The 21702-nt window shown below is 45.2% G+C and overlaps 2 protein-coding genes across 3 annotated transcripts; both read left to right on the top strand.

Moving 5' to 3' along the window:
* The first annotated feature begins 188 nt into the window (after nt 1-188).
* LOC130185744 (uncharacterized) lies at nt 189-4043 on the top strand. Its single transcript, XM_056402376.1, has 2 exons — nt 189-419; nt 1231-4043. Exons 1-2 carry the CDS (start codon nt 410-412, stop codon nt 3246-3248), a joined length of 2028 nt encoding a protein of 675 aa, XP_056258351.1. The 5' UTR covers nt 189-409; the 3' UTR covers nt 3249-4043.
* Nucleotides 4044-4808: 765 nt separating this feature from the next.
* Nucleotides 4809-21571, top strand: srebf2 (sterol regulatory element binding transcription factor 2). 2 transcript variants are annotated; one of them, XM_056401566.1, is made up of 20 exons: nt 4809-5153; nt 9276-9655; nt 10230-10422; nt 10613-10773; nt 11016-11168; nt 11253-11534; nt 11622-11736; nt 11837-11988; nt 12800-13004; nt 13103-13278; nt 13774-14023; nt 14227-14396; nt 14535-14706; nt 14844-14961; nt 15078-15187; nt 15781-15913; nt 16497-16668; nt 17365-17541; nt 18469-18580; nt 18799-21571. In XM_056401566.1, exons 1-20 carry the CDS (start codon nt 5072-5074, stop codon nt 19011-19013), a joined length of 3528 nt encoding a protein of 1175 aa, XP_056257541.1. In that variant the 5' UTR covers nt 4809-5071; the 3' UTR covers nt 19014-21571. The 2 variants fall into 2 exon arrangements, with proteins under 2 accessions (XP_056257541.1, XP_056257540.1); XM_056401565.1 differs by having other exon boundaries at nt 18796-21571.
* Nucleotides 21572-21702: the final 131 nt, after the last annotated feature.

Raw genomic sequence — 21702 nt, 5'->3', positions numbered from 1 at the left:
TGTGTGTGTGTGTCTGTGTGTGTGTGTGTGTGTGTGTGTGTGTCTCTGTCTCTGTGTGTGTGTGTGTGTGTGTGTGTGTGTGTGTGTGTGTGTGTGTGTGTGTGTGTCTCTGTCTGTGTGTGTGTGTGTGTGTGTGTGTGTGTGTGTGTCTGTCTGTGTGTGTGTGTGTGTGTGTGTGTGTCTGTGTGTGTGTGTGTGTGTGTGTGTGTCAGTCAGAGCAGCCGACAGAGGGCAGGCCGCCACCAAAACACACTTTGTACCTAAAGTCCAATGTTTTGTTTTGTGTGAACAGACTCTGGGCTGAAATGAACATGTAGCTGCAGCTACATTCACAAGATGATACCGGAAGTTTGAACGCAGAGAAGAGACGACACACTTCAGTAAAAACTATAAGAACACGTCTGGCAACATGGATTCCGGTAAGATAAAGTCTTCACGTCTTGACAGTTAACTGTTTTCGTCTTAAGTTAGCAACTAGCTAAAGCTAGCTTGCTAATAGGAAATTAGCTGTCGAGAGTCTATATAATATAAACTGTTATGCTAACTGTAGCTAATAAATGGAAGGGTTATATTGAGGATTAAAACTTGATCTCTGTATTTGATGTTTGATCTCCAGGGATCTTTCACGGTTGATTATCATTGGGTCGTACTTGAGGTATAAATAGCATCTAAACACTCAGTGCGCAACGCTAGATATTTCTTCTTTTCACTTGCCTGTAGCTAACCAGCTATTCAGCTGTGATGTTTTGTCTCTGTGCAGAAGCTTCCTGACAAACACTGACTTGACTAGGCTTGTTGAATATGACACAAAACGTTTATTGTCTTCATTAGCAATGAATAATAACAATAAATAATAATACGTTTTATCTATAGGCGCCTTTCAAGGCACCTATACACCGCACAGTAAAAGATATAAAGCTAGTTTAAGGCATAAAATACAAAATAATCAAATACAAGACAAAAAATACAAAATAAATTGGAATAAGTGTAACTGCATAAAAATAAATGAGAGTAGGTATGTTTGAAGAGGTGGGATTTTAAAACAGGAAGAGAATTAATATCACGGATGTCCTGTGGAAGAAAGTGCCAGAGTGCAATGAAGACAATAAAAGGCTCAGTTGCTGTCTTTAAATAATGAAGTCCATGGTTTACATGTATGTAATCGCAGCTAACCTATGACAATCAAATCTCTAAAGTCTCAAGAAGTTACAGAGAGTTTCTGTTGTGCAGTTTTTCCATCAGGGGATGAAGCAGAGAAGAAGGATCCGGTTGATATCGAGGGTGAGAAGGAAGGTGATGACCCTGAAACCAGATGGAGCGAGGAAGTCAGGCTGGTCCTCGTCGGAAAGACCGGAAGTGGCAAGAGTGCATCTGGAAACACCATCTTGGGCCGGAGGCAGTTCCTGTCACAGATCAGCGCGAGCTCCGTCACGCAGATTTGTGAACTCGGGAGCAGCGTGCTCGCTGAGGAAGACGTTGCCGGGGAGGATGGCCAGGCTGTCGCACAGAGGAGGATGAAGAGAGTCACGGTGGTTGACATGCCAGGTTTTGGGGACACTCACCTCAGTGTGGAGCAGATTCATGCAGAGATAGCCAAGTGTGTGTCTCTCTCTGCCCCTGGCCCGCATGCTTTCCTCCTGGTGGTGCCAATAGGACGATATACAGACAATGAGAACCAGGCTGTGTGTGAGATGGCAAAGATATTTGGGGAGGATGCAGTCTGTCACCACACATTGGTTCTTTTTACCAGAGGTGATGACCTGGAGGGTGTTGGGATTGAAGAGTACCTGAGGAAGACTGCACCTGCTGGGCTTAAGGCTCTGATTGACAGGTGTGGGGGCAGGTACCATGTTCTCAACAACAGAGACCCCAGCAACTCAGCTCAAGTTGAAGAACTCTTGATTAAGGTGGACAAGATGGTGAAGCAGGCTAACAGGGGGTTTTATACTAGTACCATGTTTTTAGAGGCCGAGGCTGCTATCAGGGAGGAGCAGAAAAGGATGTTGAAGGAGCGAGGGGAGGCAGAGGGGGAAGAACAAGGGGGAAATAATGGCAACACGGAGGAACAGGTTATACTCGCAAAACGAAGAAAGTGTGACCTAGAGTCAGACGGACAAGGAAGCAGCGATAGAGGATCAGAGGGGCTCGGCAGGAGGGAGCTGGAGAGAGGAAATGAAGAGGATTTTAGGGTGGAGAGATGGACAGAGGAGAGCAGAGCCAATGCTTTCAGCTTCCTTAGGAACAGAGCTGAACAAGGCAGGCATAAGGGCAGCAGCAGGGCCGTCAGCAGGCGGCAGTCTCTCCGTTCGTCCCTGATTCGCATGAGAAAGGAGGCTGCACTCTCTGCTAAGGTGCTGGAGAGAATTAAGATCTTGGTAGCCGCTGGAACCACAGGCATGGCGGTCGGGGCAGTGTTCGGGGCGGCTGCCCCTTTCGCAGCTGCAGCTGGGGCTTCTCTTATGGGAAACTCAGTTGGTTTTGCTGCAGGTCATCTAGCTGGGATGTCTGTAGCGGGAGGAACAGGCGTTGGGAAAGCCGTGGGGGCCATAGTGGCAGCAGCTTCAGGGAAAACTGCAGTGGCCCTGGGAGCAGCGACGGGTGGTGTTATGGGTGGTTCTGTGGGAGCCATTGTTGGAGCTGGGAGCGCCACTCCCAGGGAGGGTGCTCTGGATGCCCTTGGGCAGGTTAGCGTCATAGGGGCGTCTGCTGTTGGGTTGGCAACAGGAGTGGGGGGGGCCTTGGGAGCTGGTGCTGCTTTGGGCGCAGCTCTGGAGGGAGCAGCTTTCAGCACAGCAGCCCTCAGTGGAGCTGAAACAGCAGCAGCAGCAGGTGTAGCCAATGTTTCTGTCGCTCAAGGTGGTTTAGCTTCAGCAGCAGGGCAGCATACGGTGGCCACTGTCGCTGCAAGTAGTGGGATCCCTCAGTGTGCTGCAGCAGGGGCAGCCTTAGCTCAGGAGGTGGCTGCAAATGTGCCAGTGGCAGCTGGGTCTGCTGGTGGCGTATGTGGGCTGACAGGGCCGAGCGTGGCAGCAGTGACCAGCAGGGTGGTGTCAGATCCTTGGGGCACTGTGGCGGCAACAACGCGCATTCTGTCCGCAGTGGCTGAGATAGGAAAGGCGGCCGCGGGCATTGCCCTGGCTGGTGGTCTGGTAGTGAAGGTGGTAAAGGAAAAAGTCAGATGTGGCACAGCAACAACAGAAACAAGTTACTCAGAGAAGAAGTCTTATGAGATCTACTGGAACAAATGAACACAGGCTGGGAAGGGAGTTGTAATCCAGTGAATGAGATCATATTCACACCTTCTCCTGCCTCCCTGATGAAATCCTTCACTCCACAGTAGCTTCCCTCAGTGAGAGATATTGCTATTACCATGTGAATGTAAACCACTTCAAACGGGAAGAAACAGTAGCTGGAGCAATGTAATATAAAATAATATGAAATATAGGATCAAGAAATCACACATTCTTATAGATAAAAGAAAGCAGAAATTCTTCTTGCGCTGTTGGAGGCTGGTGACTGAGTTCAGTGACATTTGCGGTGCTGCGTGGGATGACTAATAAAGGATATAAGGTACACAGTCTTGTGATACCTTTGCTTTATTTCTTTTTTCCAAGCACATTTGTATCTAAATCGATAAAACGTGACTCATCTTCCAGCTGGTTGGTTTTGAACTAGACCTAAAATCTCCAAACACAGTTTTATAAGATAAAGAAAAGAAAAGAGACAAAATAAGAAACTCTATAAAGCACTTTATTACAGTGTTTGTAGGGTGAGATTAATGTATGAATGTAATTCATCTTACTTTAAACAGTAATGGGTGTTGAAAATGAACAAAAGGACTGAAGAGGTAAAAAGTATTTTAAATCCTAAAGGGTGACAGCGGATTGCTTTATTGCAATGTTTCACATCTCGTAATATGTAAACCAGAAGAGTTTTGCATTTATGTATTAACACTGTTTGATCAACAGGTTTCAAATGTATTTCACTAGTGTGTTCACTTTTGTTGCAGTGAAATGAACAATAAAGACAGTATTCTTCCATGACTGAGCATTTTGACCTCCTTTTTTGTCCTGTGTTGTTGTTGTTCTTCTTTCTTTCAGTGCACCAACTGCCTCAACTGTCTAATCATAGCTTTTGTACATTTAGGTGTTTTGGCTTTAATGTAGTTTGTCAGACTTTTAAATCCAATATATTGCAGATCTGATAACTGGATTAAGTACACTGTACACATTAATAATTCAACTGTATTTACATTTCTTTTATTTCTATCTGTATTTATTTAAAAGAAAAAAAAAGTATGTATATATTCACAGTATTTACTTTATTAAAAACATGACTTTTTATGGTGCATGTTGTTACTATGCCATGTTCACATAAGAGACTTGATAACTTTTAAATATACTTTTTATAAGCATGAAAGCGGTGAAAATTAGGGTTATATAATAGTAGGTTAACATTCATAACAATGTCAAGCACATTGAATAATAGCAGGAAAATGCATAACATTTGAATAGACACGTCTTTAAACATTTAATTATTATTATTTATTTATTCTTACTTTTGTTTACTTCTTTGTTTACTGTCATTAGTATTTATAAGGTGCCTAATTTGCCTGGTGAGGTCCACTTCTTTTAATGAAGCTAGGGGGCGCGGTTTATTCAAATGACACAGAAGCTTCTGATGGTTGACGTACTATCAGACCACGGCAAATACGGCCTTGTCATTGGACGATGATGACTGGTCTCATGACAACAACAGCTAGGTTTGGGCCAATCGGTGCCCGCTTTGGGCCACAGAGTCTGTTTGTGAATGACGTAATGAACGTAAAACAAGATGGCGTCGTCTTAAGCATAAATCGTTGTGAATGAGTTTATCGGACGTGAAAGTCTGCCTCTCTTGAGGCGCTGGTGTCGTTTCGCGGTTGTTCCGGGGGGAATAACGTAAATCTTCACGGTCAGACAGGTGTGTTGTTGGCGCCGCTGGACGCCACAGAAAGAGGCCGCGGACGTTGTTAATTTCCTCCTGCGACCCTCCGGTTACAGCCGGAGAGGGCGAGCTGCGGACGGACAGGATGGACACCGGGGAGTACATGGAGACCATGGACCCGACTTTAGCGGAATTAGGGGACGAATTCACCTTGGGAGACATCGACGGTGAGTAGTTGTGTCCCCCGCTGACGGTGTCAAGTGTCGGCGTTTCCTTAAATAAGTTAGCGTCGGCCCGTTTCCGCTCGGTCTGACAGCTCCGCGAGATGCTCATCCTGCCGAGGTCTGTGTTTGAAACATGCGAAAGCTTTCAACACAAACTTTAGTAGCTTATTTAAAGTACATTTAAAGTTACACTTCCTGTTGTTTTAACACCATTTAGAACGACAGTCTTATTTACTTACTTTCTGTGCATTCATCACGTTTATTTTTTTACTCATTTCAAATACACACAACATCATCTGGCCTTTTTTTTTGTTGTTGTTGTTGTTGCACATTTTGACTCATGGAGTCCTCCATCATTTGTACACTGGGTATAACATCTTAGGCTTAAAGTTTTATTATGCTTTATGATTATTTCAGTGCTGTGTATCAAAAAGAAAAAAACAAACAGTCAAGTGAGTGGAGTGATATTTTCCATGAGGCTGAGCATCAGTGAGAGGTGTCAAACATCAGAGAAGCTGTAAGAGTGAAACTTGCTCACCAAGCTTGAATGTTTTATTACCATAAGCCAAGTGCCATGAAAAGAAACCCCCTTCAAAACAACCGTGTAGTTAGTTTATTTATTTAATTTTAGTTTCATGTCAAGATTTAAGTTTTTTTGTAGAGTTTTTTTTTTAAATGAAGAAACACGTTCCCATGTTCTTCAGCGTCCTTTCTGAGCTCATTGAAGTGTGTTGGACAACGTCTCTGTAAAGATCCAGCTCTGCACTCTGCAAGCTGGCACAGAGCATCCCCGATCAAATCTCCCTCTAATCAAAACAAGTTTCAGTCTTTGGCACACAGTGAAAGGACCGGGCTTTTGGTGTAACGCTCGCCAGCGCAGAGTCACCAGATTTCCATTAGGGTGGAATTTTACTGAATGCTAAGTCACCAGACCGGACTGATGGACTGCATATATATATGTGTGTGTGTGTGTGTGTGGTTTCAGACAGTGTCGGATGAAACTGATTTTCAGGGCAAACTGCTGTAACGGATAATGGATTTAACTCACCAATACGCAGCAGCACAATAACAAGGCCACAGTATGTAACAAACAATAATGGTCAGCATTGATGAGACTGCACACAAGCTTATGAAACATTCCTGAAACTCTACCTGCCTTCGGTGTCTGGTGTTAATTCTCCCTTCAAAGGGGGCTTTTACACAGAATGAGCAGACAGCACCCCCCCAGCCACAGTTATGTAATCCCACTTAATCATTGTGTCAAAAGACAGGAATGTACAGATTGTGTGAGAGAGAGAGAAATGACAGCTGATGAATTCGCAGGAAAGCTGCAGCAAAGTCAGCCCACGCTCACATTTTGTTTTGACCTAGTCTCCGTTTGCCCCACAGCTTATTGATAATTACTATTTCCCCCATTAGACAGAGCAGCCAACTGCAGAAAAATGAACTTCAGTTACAGAAATCATGGGCACTATCTCCTTAATAATTCAGAGGAGACCTTGTGGTTTTCTTTTGAGAACTTAAATGGGATCTCAGCTGACTGGTGATGGCTTTTATTTGTCTCTTTGTGCAGCAGCTGGTTAACCGTACAGCTCGAAAGATATTTAACCTTTGTTCTTCAGACGAGCCATGTGCATTTCACGAGACGGTCAGGTCTTAGAGGCCCCTGTAAGGGCTCAAGCAGTTGACCCTATATTCATCTCCAGCATTCTCCCTCTCCCAATTATTCCCTTAGCAACTGTGGCACTGGTTATATAACCTATTTTCTTTGCTCTGAGCAGCCTAGGAAACTGTCCCCCTTTGATGGATTTACCCTTTGTGTCAGCTTGTCTGAAGCACTGGGGGCTCAGAGCTGCTTTGTCCTGTCTGCCATTAGCAGTCCACCCCCCATGGAGGTGTACAAGTGCATGGTTTTGTGTGTCTGCCTACATAATGTGTGCACGTATACGTGGCATGTGAGGGACAGGCTGGTAAAAGCTCCTGAACAGAAACAATGGTTTGAGCTCCTAAAATTGTTTCCTGCTATTCTCTGCGTGCACGGTTTATTGTTCTGAGTTTGACCATCATAAGTCACAGTTATGTCCAGGTTTGAGGAAGTAACACCACTGTTAATGCACTGCAATGAACAGATCAAACATACACAGTCATAACTTACAGAACTTGTCCCCAGTTAGCAATTATGTGACCCTCATATTAACATTGTAGACACCAGAAACAGAAATATATGAGGTGGTATAGATAATACTTTTATCGCTTTAGACACTATATTGCAATATAATGAGGCTGTAATAAGCCTTCATCTTGCTGACATACATGAAAACCCTTGGTGTTGTAATGGTGCTCAGTTTTATGTGACTGCTGTCTTGACTTCTCAGCTTCATACACCTAGTCTAGCATCCTAGCCCTCTTTTAGTGTTGTGTTTATTGTAAAATCTGTCTTCATAACGGCTATAAAAAAAAAAACAAAATAAAATGCATCCTGCAGCTTTGCACTACACCAGAAACAAGGCTAAATTAAAGGAGCCAAGCCAATAAACTAAGAAGTGTGTATTTCATTGCATTTCATTTGACATTATTTCAGATTGATAGTCTATATCAGACAAAGATAAGAGATAAAAAAGATTAAAGATGAGAGATAAAATAATTTTTTCATTCATGGTCCACGGTACTACGGTTGATATTGTGTAGAGGAGTCAATATAAAATTGCATTAGAGTAAATCAGAATATTATCACTGGTCTCATGAGTCGGGATGTGCATAGTGATTTCATGTCACTGAAAAAGTCAATACATGCGGCCTGTGGATTTGATTTTCTGGCCTCGCTCCGCCGTATAGTGAGACAGAGTTCAAGGCTGCAGCGTCTGCTTGTTGACACTTCGCTGACCCTGACGGCTGAACGTCTCTCAGTGATATAGATTAATCTGGGCGGCTTTGACAACACGGAGCCTGTAAGGCAGTAAGTCAAAAGTCCTACGGTTCAAAGTCCCGGTCCAAGCTGGAAAATATATGTAATATTATTTTGTGATATTTACACTGTAAATTTCATGATATTATGAATTTTATTTCTTACTCCACAGCAGCACAAACTTCACAGCTTCCAAAATGACAACAAAGCAACACCTCTATAAAACACCTCGATCAAACGGTTCCAACAAAACAAAATTATAATCTTAATGAAGAGAGGATGTGTTACAGGGCTGTTGTATTAGACTGCTTCAGCTGGGTGACCCTGATAAAACAAGTGAGTGTGTACTTGTTGTGCCGCCCAACATATGCAGCTTCACTTCTTCTAATGAGTCTTTAATAAGTAACACCAGTTTTTTTATTGTTTCCTAACTGCTGCATGTTAGCAACAAATTACTGAATGCCGGTCGGTGGCATTTAACGTTCTGCACAGTCGTGTTTAATAACAGGGGCCGTGCACGTTCGTCATCATTACAATGCCATTCTTTATCTGAGTGCTCTTTTACCCAGCTCTCATTGTCTTTAAGGGCCATCGGCAAGATTAGTTTACTTTCTCAAGGTTGTCTGTCTGAAGGCCGTTGGCTTCGTGTGCGATGGGCTCACTGGTTTATGACCAGAACAGTAGCTGTTTCTATCCTCACACATGTGCCACGTCAAGGTCAGGCCATGAAATACTCTGTGCTTCTTCCAGTCTTATCTGTTAGTGGCAAACAGCTTTCACATCTACAGTGGGGCAACTTTACCACCTTATATTTAGTTTCAGTTGATGAGATCTCTCTCAAGGTTATTTGAGGCACTTGAAAGCAACACATAGATTATGACCTGTTAGCTTAATGTTGGGTGTTAGGCAAGACCTTGGCTGGAGCGCTTTCAAGTAATTGTCATCGTCATCATCATCGGTCATGGGAGTTAATTTCTGTTGCAAATGTTGTTCTACAGATTTCACAATATGATGCAGTTTCTGCTCTTAGTGACACGGAGCTACTGCAGAGTGATACAGTAAATCCAAAATGTCTTTAGTTAAATCAGCTTTCTTTGTTTATCACCATTTGAACACGTCAGTTCCTCATCACATGTTTTCATGATTCAGTGGATTTCATTTGATTTCGTGATCAGAGCCGAGCTTACTGTGATGTCCATTCTGTTTTTCTATCTCCTCAGAGATGCTGCAGTTTGTCAGCAACCAGGTGGGGGACTTCCCGGACTTGTTTGAGGACCAGATGACCCCCGCAGGCTCCCTACAGAGTGGCGTTGCTAGCGTTACCCCGCGTCCCGCCATTCAAACCCCTCAAACCCCCCAAACTCCCCAGGCACCAACCGCTGTTGCCTACCAGAGCTCCAGCGTTAACCTCGCCGCCTCCCAGACACTGTCTCCCCAGTCTTTACCCCTCACCCCTCCCCTCACTCCCGCCCAGACCCCCTCCCCCGCCACCGCCTCAGCACCGCAGCAGATGACCCGCAGCCCTCCGCTCCTTCAGCCACGGCCTCAGGTCCAAGCCATCCAGCCTCAGCCCCAGCAGACGGCTCAGCCTACCATCCAGGTATCAGCTATCTGACACCGCTTTGACACGAGACCTGTGCTTGACACGGGCAGTAACCCACATTTCACTCATCCTACCAGTAGGTCGAACAGGATACAGTTTCAGTTTTACCCACGATGAGCGTAGTGAAAGTTGTGTTCAGGGTCGAGCTGTTAGAGGTTTAAATCACTGCGTGGGCCTGGGAGGGGCGTGTGACCGCAGCGGTGATGGATTAGCGCTTTAAGGTGCCCGCCTCTCCAGCTGTAACTTCCTTGTCTTTATTGGAGATGGTGTGGATCCATTTTTCTGTTGTTGTGCCATCCGCACTAAAAAAGCTTCTGCTGACATGAGAAAAAGTTTTCAGAACACTGACAGACTGTAAAATATAATATCCAGCTCAGCATCCCCACAAACACCAGTGCACGTCTCAGCAAAACTGTAGTCAGCTTGAAAGATGAAGTTTATTGTCCTGAGTGAAAAACCTTTTTCCTAAAACAGTACATCAAAAAAACGGCAGATAAACTGTCTCCTGTACAACAAACTTTAATATTCTCGGGGCTGAGTGTTTTTTTGTTTTTTTTTAACTTAACTGCAGATGCACACCCAGGGGATCCCCATGCAGACCCAGAGCTTCCCGGTCCACACCATAGTTCAGACCCACAGCCAGACGCCCCTTCCCATCCAGACCCAGGCGGCCCAAACTGTGATGATTGCCTCCAACGGCGGGCAGTCACGTTTCATCCAGAACCCGGTCATCTGCCATCAGAGCCCCACTTCTGGTTTCCAAGGTGACTAAAGAGAAGAAGAGCAGGGTGTTGTTTTTTTTGTTTTGACTATGACTATCATCATGCAACGTCTTTTTTATTATCATCATTATTATTATTATTACATGTTGCAGTAATATGGTTTGTTCTTTGGATCTATATCAGGACCACGGTGTATTTTGATTTATCCATCATCTTGTCTCCTCTTCCCCAGTCCTCCAACCGCAGATGCAGAGCATCATGACATCACAGCAGCTCCAGCCGGTGACTTTTCAGCATCAGCGTGTTCTGACTCCAACAGGTCAAACCATCCAGACTCTCTCCACAGCCCCGACCACAGTCCACACTGTGCAACAGCAGGTGCAGCAAGTACCGGTGAGTCACATCGCTGCTGCTGCTGCTGCTGGTTGCTGGTTTGGACGAGTCATCACAGTTTTTAACGTTGCTGATAGATACGATGATAAGTTGATATCTGTCTAGAAATATCATATTTTTATAGAGAACAGTTTTGTTGGTGTAGGTTGGTGTAGACGCAGACATGAGTCGAGCCACAGCAGATCTAAATATCTGAGTTTTTAATTCTTTAAAATGCTTATGAGCAAACATCTTTCCTCCAGGTTCTGGTCCAGCAGCCTCAGATTCTGAAGACAGATTCTCTGGTTCTCACAACACTTAAACCAGACGGCACCCAGGTGCTGTCCACCATGCAGAGCCCCACAGGGATCACCACTTTGACCACGCCCATCCAGAACACAGCCCTGCAAGTCCCGGTATGAAGCCAGCACTACTACCATCACAACTCTGGCCCCTAAAAACACTGAAACTAATTTCCTGCCACTGATTTCTGCCCCCAGACGCTGATGAGCAGCAACATCCTGACCACCGTCCCCGTAGTGATGGGAGGAGGAGACAAGCTGCCGATCAAGCAGCTACAGCCAGGCTCCTCCCACTGCGCAAACGGAGCCAGATCGAACGTCGACCAGGGCCAGATGACGGCAGGAGGAGTGGGCCCGGGAGGAGTCGTGAAGGAGGGCGAGAGGAGGACGACCCACAACATCATTGAGAAGAGGTATCGGTCCTCCATCAACGACAAAATCGTGGAGCTCAGAGACCTGGTGATGGGCAACGACGCAAAGGTTAGTGATTTAAACACTGGGATATTAAACATTAAGAGAAAAAAATCCTGGATCCCCACATGTTCTCCTTCATCTCTTTCTTCCCAGATGCATAAATCAGGCGTGCTGAGGAAGGCCATTGACTACATTAAATACCTGCAACAGGTCAACCACAAGCTGCGACAGGAGAACCTGGCCCTTAAAATGGCAAACCAGAAGAACAGTGAGTGTTTCACATTAAAGAAAAGAAAGAATAACGTCGTCGTCGGCAGCAGCAGGGGGGTGAGATTTTAACGAGGGGTGTCTTTTTCTGTCTGTCTCAGAGCCGGTGACGCTGTCCGAAGATGTGGAGCTCAAACAGGAAATAGTGATGATGTCACCTCCAGCCTCGGACTCTGGTTCCGGTTCGCCTCACCAATTCTCCCCTTACTGTGTCGACTCGGAGCCGGGCAGCCCCTTACTGGATCACGATCAGGTAACAGACCGATTGGCTCAGTGTGTGTGTGTGTGTGTTTGTGTGTGTGTGTGTGTGTGTGTGTGTGTGTGTGTGTGTGTGTGTGTGTGTGTGTTTATGGCTTTTTTTGGAGCATGAAGTAACAACAGCTAGAAGACTTTTATTGTGAAGGAAGGAGGTGCAGACATACTGTTTGTATCCAGGTGTTGAGATTGTTAATTGCTAATTTTAACATCTACATTTATAAAAACAGGTACAGGCTGCAGTTTTCTCACAAACCAGATCTGCATTTTCTTAATCAATCATGAGACTTTTAGAGGATGTGAAACGTTTTTACACTCGTCCTGTTGTTAATATATATATATAATATTCACACAAGGTGAAGAGAGTCCTCATCACTGAGGCCTTTTTCTCTCTTATACATAAATGCATAAAAACCACATTTGTGAAGCTTGTCTATCAGTCACATCAGGAACTCTCCCGTCAGGCTCTCGGAGCTTGGCTGTTTGACAGGTTTTTCTCCTTCATTCTTATCTGCAGTAAAGATGCCAGGCGACGCTTGAACTCGTTTTTCAGTCGTCATGAATTTATTTCTTCTGTGGCAGCGAAATGCATGACACCAGCCTTCGGAAACTTAACTGCAGGTTAAACTGGGATAACGAAAACACTAAGGGCTGACTCACTCGCTAGCTTAGCAATGTCAAGGCTGCAAACAACCAATAATTCAGCGTTCATTGAAAAAGGATGTCTGACCTCCACAACGCCACTTTTTGGGACTGTAATTTCCAGAAAAATTCATTATTGTGAACCTTTCTCTCTCTCTCTCTCGCAGGTGAAGAGTGAGCCAGATTCTCCCGGCTCTGTTGGAGTGATGGATCGCTCTCGACTGCTTCTCTGCGCCCTGACCTTCTTCTGCCTGTCCCTGAACCCGCTGCCGTCTCTCCTGGGCTCCGAAGCCTCAGGGAGCCACGGCCTGTCCACGGGTCACGGTCCATCCAGAACACTTGTCTGGTTCCCGAGTCACACGCAGGACTTCGGTGAGCAGGGCAGACCCCGCTTTTCTTTTTTTATATCAGGGTTCACTCTATCATAAATTTCTTAAATTTCTGTGTTTCATCTCTTCTCGTCCTCGCAGCATCCTGGCTGCGGTGCCTGTTGCCGTGGGTGATGGTGTGGGTGCTGAGCGGGGTGGGAGCGGTGTGGGGCTGTGTAAGGGTGCTCTATCTGTGGGAGCCCGTCACACCCCTTCACTCCCCGAAATCTGTGTCCTTCTGGAGGCATCGCAAACAAGCCGACCTGCATCTCAACAGGGTGAGTTCGCATGCGCCCCGGGGGATGAGCTGGACTACGTTGAAATGGCGGCTCTTCTTGTGGCGAGCTAAGACCAACCAAGAAAAACCATTTACTGGTTTTTATATATTTTCCCCTTGCGTAATATTGTCTTGTGTTATGGGAACCTCTCAGAAAGGAGTGAGGTAGCATTTCCAAATATAGGGAAAAGAAATGATCACGCTATTTATTTCATGTGACGGTGTAAATATTGGCTCCACCCCTTCTGTCATCTTCTATTTTGGATGTGCTAGAAGTGTCAGATTTGATGTTTTCTCACCTATTGAAGAGCACTTCACCCAGTTTGCTTTGGTTCTCACTGTATTGATGTCTCGGTTCAGACTCGCCCTTCACTGCACAGGTTTATTTTTAGCGTTCAAATCATGTTCAGATTTAACTCGTGACCTTCATTTCATCTCTCCTGCCAGACTTAACAGAATACTAAACAGCTCATTCTTTTTCTCCTGCTTCCTGCAGGGAGATTACACAGCAGCAATGGCCAGTTTAGAGACCTGCTTGTCCGTCTTGACCAGGGCTCTTCCATCAACCACTCTCGACCTGGTTTGCTCACTGTCCTGGAATCTGATTCGCTACTGCTTGCATCGTCCGACTCCCTTGGGTTGGCTGGTTCACCAGGTCAGAGGAAAGCATGAGGGGGAGGAGGCTAGGACCAGTGCGAAGGACGCAGCGCTGGTTTACCACCGGCTGAGCCAGCTGCAACTCACAGGTGAGTGTTGAGGACAACGTGGGCCGCTGCGGTACGCAGTCCCTGGTGATATGATTCACAGTTTGAAGTTAATGAGCTACCGAATGAGTCTTCAGACAGCGCCAGGAAAAGCAAACAGTGGTTAAATGAGTGATTTCACATGCTATGACGACTTGAAGGCAGTGATACAATCTCTCTCTCTCTCTCTCTCTCTCTGTCTGTAGGAAAGCTGCCTCAGCGTAGCAGCCTGTGGGCTTTGTCTCTCTCTCTCAGTGCTGTCAACCTCAGCGAAAGCGCCCAAGGCAAGATGGCTCCCGCCCAGCTCACCCAGATCTATGTCACTGCAGCGACAGCCCTGCGCACCGTGCTGGGCCACCACCTCTCCTGCCTGCCTGTACGTCTCTGGCTCGGTCCATCGTCCGTCTGTCGTCACTCTCTCTTTGAATATTTGTCTCAAAAATCACCACAAAAGCATAAACAGGCAGAGGAGATCATTTATTTCACTCACTCATCATTAGCTTCTTTCTCTCAGGGTTACCTGTTGAGCTGTGCGGAGAGTGTGGCCAGCCAATCAGACACCAAGCCCATCCCTGACTGCCTGCGTTGGCTCTTCACTCCATTGGGCAGGCAGTTCTTCCTGAGCTGTGATTGGTCAGTGAAGTCGGAGAGCAGCGACGGCGTGTACACTTCTCAGAGAGACTCAGGTACATCTCGAATGGAGGAGTTGGTCTTTCTGTCACACTTGTGTTGTTTCTTTGTTTAGGTTTAGTTTTGTAACCTAAAATAAATCTTGTGTGCTATAATTTACCTGTTCCTCTTTGCAACGACTTCCTTCCTTCAGCTGACCCCATCGCCCAGCTGCACCGCTGTTTCTGCAGGAAGCTCTTGGAGAGAGCCGTTCACACCCTCATCCAGCCGCAGAGCGACTCTGACGCAGGCAAACGCAAGAACGACTCTGGGTGAGGCGCCGCTGCGGCACCAGGCTCTTCACTCCCCGCTGATAATGTGTTTTGTGACAGTTTGGTGTGAATTAAAGATTTACCTCCTTATTTTTCCTGGTTTGTTTCTTTTTCAGGGAGTTTTCCAGTGCCCTGGAGTTCCTCCAGTTGTTGAACAGCTGCACAGAGGACTCTCCTTCCCCTCCTCCTCCCTTCTCGACTCCTCCCAATCACACCACCACTCCAGGTATGAATAGCATGAAGAGAACAAACCCTTCCCATTTGCAAAGAAGTATGAATCACATAGGATGTTTGTGTGCGGAAGCTCTTCAGTGAAGATTAACCAGATAGCCATCTGAGTTATTACAGTCAACATGAATGGATTTTCTTGGCTCCGTTCGCCGTACACTGACAGCCGATTTAGCTTTGGGATTAATTTTTTTATTGGATTATCTCAGATAAGTCTTGCAGTCATTGATTTATGCTAATAAATGACTTGCAGTGCACATTGGTGATCTGTTCAAGCAGTGTTAATTAGCTACAGTCTTAATCAATTAATTCTTCTTGGTCTCACAGTGAGCCATGCTGCACACAGAGCGTTACACACACACACACACACACACACACACACACACGGCTATTGATACAGCAGGAAAGTTGCAAGAGACAAAGGGACGGGGGGGGTCGGTCTCACCCTACAGCTCTTTTCTCATTTGACACTTCAGGCTCGACAAAACAAAACCCCCAAAAAGTCACTAATTTCACCGACTTCTGCTTCACTTGTTGTTGTTCATTTCATTTTTTTCTTTCTAAATAATTTCCCTCCCTTCTTCCTGCCAGTGGGCGACCCAGTGAGTCGCTGGTGGGCTTTGGTCCTGAAGGCCGCCGTGCATTGGCTGCAGGGCGATGATGTCGCAGTGAGGTCACTGTTGGCGGAGGCGGAGCGGATGCCGAGGGCTCTACACACTCTTGAGTAAGTGACGGTTAAAACTCGTTACAGTTTGTCAAAACCTCTCACTACAATACAGAATAAACACGGTGAAGGTGAGATTGTTCAACTGGTGACATTAGATGAATCTTTTGAGCTCTGACTAATTTAAGATCATTTCTAACTGGATCCAGAGACATGGAAGTCATCTCGTCTGCACAGGATTATAGATCCCAACCCTCTGCATTAAATTAAACTGAAGGATGTTAATAAAAACTAAAACCCGACCGATATTGAAAGCAGGATATTTTACAGTTTAACAATAAACTTTACTGTCCAGAATGACATCAGTGTAAATTTCACTGGGAATTAAATAAAAAAACTATAAAGATAAAAACATAAGAACAAAGATGTATATATATAGTTATATATTTAACATGAATGAAAACAAATATAACTTGACTTGACCCGAGCAACTCCACTGTGTTATTGCTTGTTAATAAAAGTTTTCATATCAGCGCATATCGGAGAATATATGTGCCGATACCCATATATCTGTGATAGGCCGATATCGGCAGTGACCAGCAGTGACCCTCCTCACGGTTCCTCTCTGACCTCTGTGTTTCAGCCACCCTCTTCCTAAAGCTGTGCTGCTGCTTTGCAAAGCGGTTCAGATGAGTCTGTCGCCTCTGAAGGGAGAAGGAGCAGTAGCCTGCCTGTCCCACTGCGACAGAGCCAGCAGCTACCTGCGCTCCAGCATCTCGGTGCCGCTCACCCAGTCCGGGAACTGGCTGAACAAGGTAGAACACCAAGAAGCTGTCGCACACACTGTCACTAATATCTCTTTCAGATCTCCCGCTGGGTTGGTGGTCGGAGTATTTGTTATGTAATCTTGTCTTCTATCTTTCAACCACATGCATGATGGTACAGACACCGAAAAACCTGCTTTGTACTGGTGCTTCATATCAGATGCATACATACAGAGACACACACACACACACACACACACACACACATTGCATGCACAGTTGGGGTCAGGGCAGGCTGACGTGGGGCTGTGCATGCATGTGTGTGTGTTTGTGTTTGTGTGTGTGTGTGTGTGTATGTGTGTGTGTGTGTGTGTGTGTGTATGTGGGTGGCAGGAGGTGGCTGTGGTGCATTGTAGTTGCATTGCATGATCCTGAAGCCGAGTGCAATGTGTCTGCAGTGCAGTACAGAGGCCTCCCCAATCTGCACGCACCCGCTACACACCCCACCCCTGCACATGGGACAGCACTGATGTTCACGTAGCTTCGCTCGTCACTTCTCGATCATTTTGGCGTGCATGTTGGGCGAGGTGCGCTGGTGACGATGGTGGGTGGCTGTTGTTGGTGGGTTGTGGTTGTACTGGAGATTTATGGGTCTCAAATTCATCTCTTACGAATATAAACTTTAAACTATAACTTTTGTTAATGCACCAAACAGCTCTTTGATCTTTATCCCTCGTCTCTCCTAAGGGGGTGGAGCTCCTGGTCTGTGACCTTCTGCTGACCTTGAGGACCAGTTTATGGCAGCGGGGGGGCAGCAGTAATGGAGAACCTGGCCCGGCACCTGGGTCCCAGTTGGCCGGTTTCCAGAGGGACCTCAGTGCGCTGAGAAAGCTCACACAGTGCCACAGACAGGCGCAACACAAGGTACATCTGAGACGAGACCCGGCGGTTATTGTGTGCGAAGGAATCGGCAGAAGTGAACAGTCACTGCAGTTTGGCTTCTGACATCAGAGAGAAACAATTACAGGATGAGACAGAGACGACACCGACGTCTACTGTGTTTCCTGGGGCGGGCGACTTGGGAGGATGAGTCAGTAGATTAACGTTTTTGATGCCTTTGATTATGTTATAAATAATTTAGCCTGTTAAATCTCAAAAACTACACATCACAAGTTAACAGGGTGCAAAGTGATGTCAGCCAAAACACAAATAATTAGTTTATAATGATTTAACACTGAAAAGCTGTCAACTGTTCACATTTGTAAAAGATGTAGCAGCTATATGCTGAAAGTGAGAGAAACCTCAATATGTTTCTGGCTCTATAGCCTTAAATATTTTCCTAAAACTCTGCTGCGCTGATGATGAGCCTGTAAATCAGCTGGGATCTGCTGATCTTGTTCATGATAATCTATATTTACTGTACCAGCCTTGGAAAATCACTCTTACTAGCTGCAGAAATCTCGCTGCAGTTGAACATATCATCAGTCACACTTGTAAGATTTACAGGAGAAGTCATAACTGTAGCCAGAGGGTCTTTAAGAACTGCTGCGTCCACGGCGTTCTGTGATCATTTGTTATGTTTTGACGAGTGCAAGTCTCCGAAGAACCACATGAACTTCATCATTATCATTATATTAGATTCTGCTGTGAGACGGCCGACTGAGGGATGTTCACTGTTGGTGCTTTGAGGCACTTTGCGTGAAAGGCTCCACTGAAGGCGGATTATTTCCTGTATATAACCCTGGTAGCAAATGTGCAGTGAAATGAAGTGAGGCCTCGGTGTTTTCCTGCTCCGGCGTCTCCCAGGAAAACAGTCGCTGTGGCTCTGATGTGTTTATATTTTCCCCGCAGGTGTTTCTTCATGAGACCACAGTGAGGCTGATGGCGGGAGCCAGTCCCACGAGGACACACCAGCTGCTGGAGCACAACCTCCGACGCAGGACACACAGCTCCTACACAGCTGGTAAAGAAGACACCAACTCATACTTACACACAGATTAATAAAATACAGACCTCACTGTTCAAGTTCACCTTGACTGCTGGCTCAGGATCAGCTCCCCTTCGGTTTTTCTTAATCTAAATTATTAACAGTGAACTTGAACACACAAAGAAACCAGGAAGCAACAGACACTAATCTGCTCTTTTCCTCTTCTCCTCCCCCCCTGCTGCTGCTGTCAGAAGGTGAGTGTGTCGTGGGCGAGAGGGAGAGAGCTCATGCCATCCTGCTGGCGTGCCGCCACCTGCCCATGCCGCTGCTAACCCCGCCCGGGCACCGGGCGCGCCTGCTGGCCGAGGCCAAGCGTACCCTGGAGCGGGTGGGAGACCGCCGGTCCCTGCAGGACTGTCAGCAGATTTTGCTGCGCCTCAGTGGAGGCACAACCATCGCAGCCTCCTGAACACACACACACACACACACACACACACACACACACACACACACAGTGCGAGAACAAACACACAGATTAGGGCTACTCGCAATACTCTGAAAAAAAATTAACTGATTTTCCACAATACTTAAAAAGATGTTAACCACACTCATTCACCAACAACGTTTAATTCTGTAACTGTCGCCTGTTCACGCCCTCGTACTGATCCAGGGCCGTGAACATGGACTTTAATCCAAACCGGCACACGTCTCACACACACGCCTGATTTTTAACTGTCACAGCTACATCTAACTCTCAGCCCTGTATCCACACCCATCTGAACACATGAAGGCTACACGTTTTGATGCTTAGTTGCATTGTTGCAGCACAATCATGCCCCCTACTGGCCATTAATGTACCATGCTGGCTAACTGCCTTGTTTTAAACAATGCTAAACAACAAGGAAAATCAGGTTAAATAGGCCCCAAAGGGAAAAGGGACCATTATCTCCTAACTGTTTAAATTAATGCAATGCAGCAGTGCATTGATTAGATGTAGGATGCCAAGCTGTACAATCATTTTCAGTGCACAGTAATATGAGTGCTACAATAACCGTGTAATGTCTTGATAAACTTGCAAGCTTCAACTAAGGGCTTTAGGGTATTCAAGAGTAGACAGCCGAGATCTGCTGAGCACGGCTGTTCTGGAAGATGCAGACAGAGAGTAGCGCGCTTTTAACTGTACAGTGCAGAGTAGTGTCTCTCCTTATCTACCTCATACGCTGTACAATGCCAGCATTGTACTGTGGAGCAAAATAGGATACTTAAGCACCATGTCAGTTAATCCCGAATTCGAAAGTGACCGTTTGAAGTGATGCTTCGATCCAGTGCGGCGTCATTCTAATGAAAAACCTTCCTGAGCTGCTTCAGTTAGACTTCAGGATACAGCAGCGCGGCACTGAAGGAATGTGACAGCTACTGCTGACATGTTCCTCACTATTAAGACACAGGGAAGAAATTATTGGATAGGCGGAACATCTAAATAGCAGAGGGAAGCAGTCAATCATGGGCTGATAAGAAAATGCCCACCGAGACACACACACACACATTCACACAAACTCATATATGCTAATGGTCAAAAGTTTTCGAACACCTCAGTTTTTCCAGCTGTTATTTAAATTTACATGAATCATTGTTTCTGAAATGAAAGCGAAGAACAAGGAATCGGCTCGTTGAAACTAAAATTAATGAGAGATTTTGAGTCATCCAGCGGCCGAACGCACTCATGACGTTCTTCCTTCAGTGGAAATTAAACTTTGTTTGGAAAGTTCATCCCAACGCTGAAGCAGAAGATCCAACGAACGTGTAGCAGTTGTAGTTTATTTTGCCTGGAAACCTGGAAGAATGGGGGTGTTGTAAAACCTTTGACCGGTAGTGTACATATTAAATTAATTACATATGAACTCACAATGTGGTTGTATATAGGTTGTACATAGGCAGATAAACAGAAGTAGAATAAGCAGGAAGTTCTTACCTACGGTTTGAGAGAAGACACACGTAAAGGAAAGCACTGTAAGATGTAAAATGTGGCTCGTAGCGGTCAGACTGACCAGGAGAGCAAAGTCAGCTGAATGTGTTATTCCGCCCAAAAAATCCTTTTACCGTCAAACACTCACCTGCTGTAAACTTGCAAGGTGGTCACTGATGGAGAACGGCAGCTTGAATTCATGATGGACTCGACTGTCCAACTGTGAAATCCGCCTTTTCAAGCTCACAGGTAGTGAGTGAATGATGCTCAAAGGGGTTTTGGGTGGTGTTTCACCTTGTGGTGTCAAATTTCAGTGAAGATTGTGAGAAATGTGAGAAATAGTATTTCTTGGAAGCGATGTCCACATATAATGTAAAGCTCTCAAGCGAAATGGCCTTGATGTTATGTAAAAAAAAAAAGAAAAAGAAAAAAAGATTATGTTTCATCATATTTGGATTGATGGAGTTTTAGCTTTGTGAAATCTTTGTCCACTTTGCTTTTTTTGTCAGTCCTATTTTCTGTGCTCCGATTATCTTATTTAATGGTCATGTAATATTAATATAAATGCATTTTTTTGGGTGGGAAGGGAGCAGTTTTGCAATTCTATCATTGTTTTATGTTTGTAAAAGCAGCCTAGGGTCAGAAACTGTCAGAGGGAGAATCTCTAATAGGAAAATGTTGTGTGTTTTATTGGTGAAGAAAAGCCCATGTTTAAACAATTAGCATGATATTCTAGGATAACTCTTGTCTTTGGTACATGCTGCAATTTCTTTGTTGTTTGAAACACACTTATGCTATTAGAAATTTCCAGAACTCTGTCTTCCAGGTCAACTTAAGCTGTCACAATAAGTAATGTAAGGAGTCCTGAAAATACTTATGTATATTTAGATATAGCTTTCCTGACTGGTAAGGGTGTGCAAAGTAACGCTCAACCAGCCACTGGCAGGCTGGAGTTTTTGCTATCAAAATTATGTTATTTGCCTCTTCCCCTTGATGTATTTTATTGTCTGAATTCTGTTCATTTTGATGTTTGTTTTATAATAAAACAACACATGATAGTGCTTTGTAAGTATGTTCTTTCAGTTGTAAAAGTATCACACTGTCTGCAGATGTGTAATTTGAGAAGTACAAATATAAGCACTGACACAGGAAAAAAATAAAATAAAATACCACATTTCACGCTTCATCTGAA

This window comes from Seriola aureovittata, chromosome 17, assembly GCF_021018895.1.
Source record: "Seriola aureovittata isolate HTS-2021-v1 ecotype China chromosome 17, ASM2101889v1, whole genome shotgun sequence".
In the NCBI taxonomy this organism is placed as follows: Eukaryota; Metazoa; Chordata; class Actinopteri; order Carangiformes; family Carangidae; genus Seriola; species Seriola aureovittata.
This window is presented reverse-complemented; position numbering and strand designations above follow the sequence as displayed.

Bases quoted from the DNA above. Each gene is read 5' to 3' on its own strand.
- srebf2 (XM_056401565.1), top strand. From the start codon at position 5,072: ATGGACACCGGGGAGTACATGGAGACCATGGACCCGACTTTAGCGGAA. The intron at 11,535-11,621 runs GTTAGTGATTTA...CTTTCTTCCCAG, and splicing joins TGATGGGCAACGACGCAAAG to ATGCATAAATCAGGCGTGCT. The intron at 13,279-13,773 runs GTGAGTTCGCAT...TGCTTCCTGCAG, and splicing joins CCGACCTGCATCTCAACAGG to GGAGATTACACAGCAGCAAT.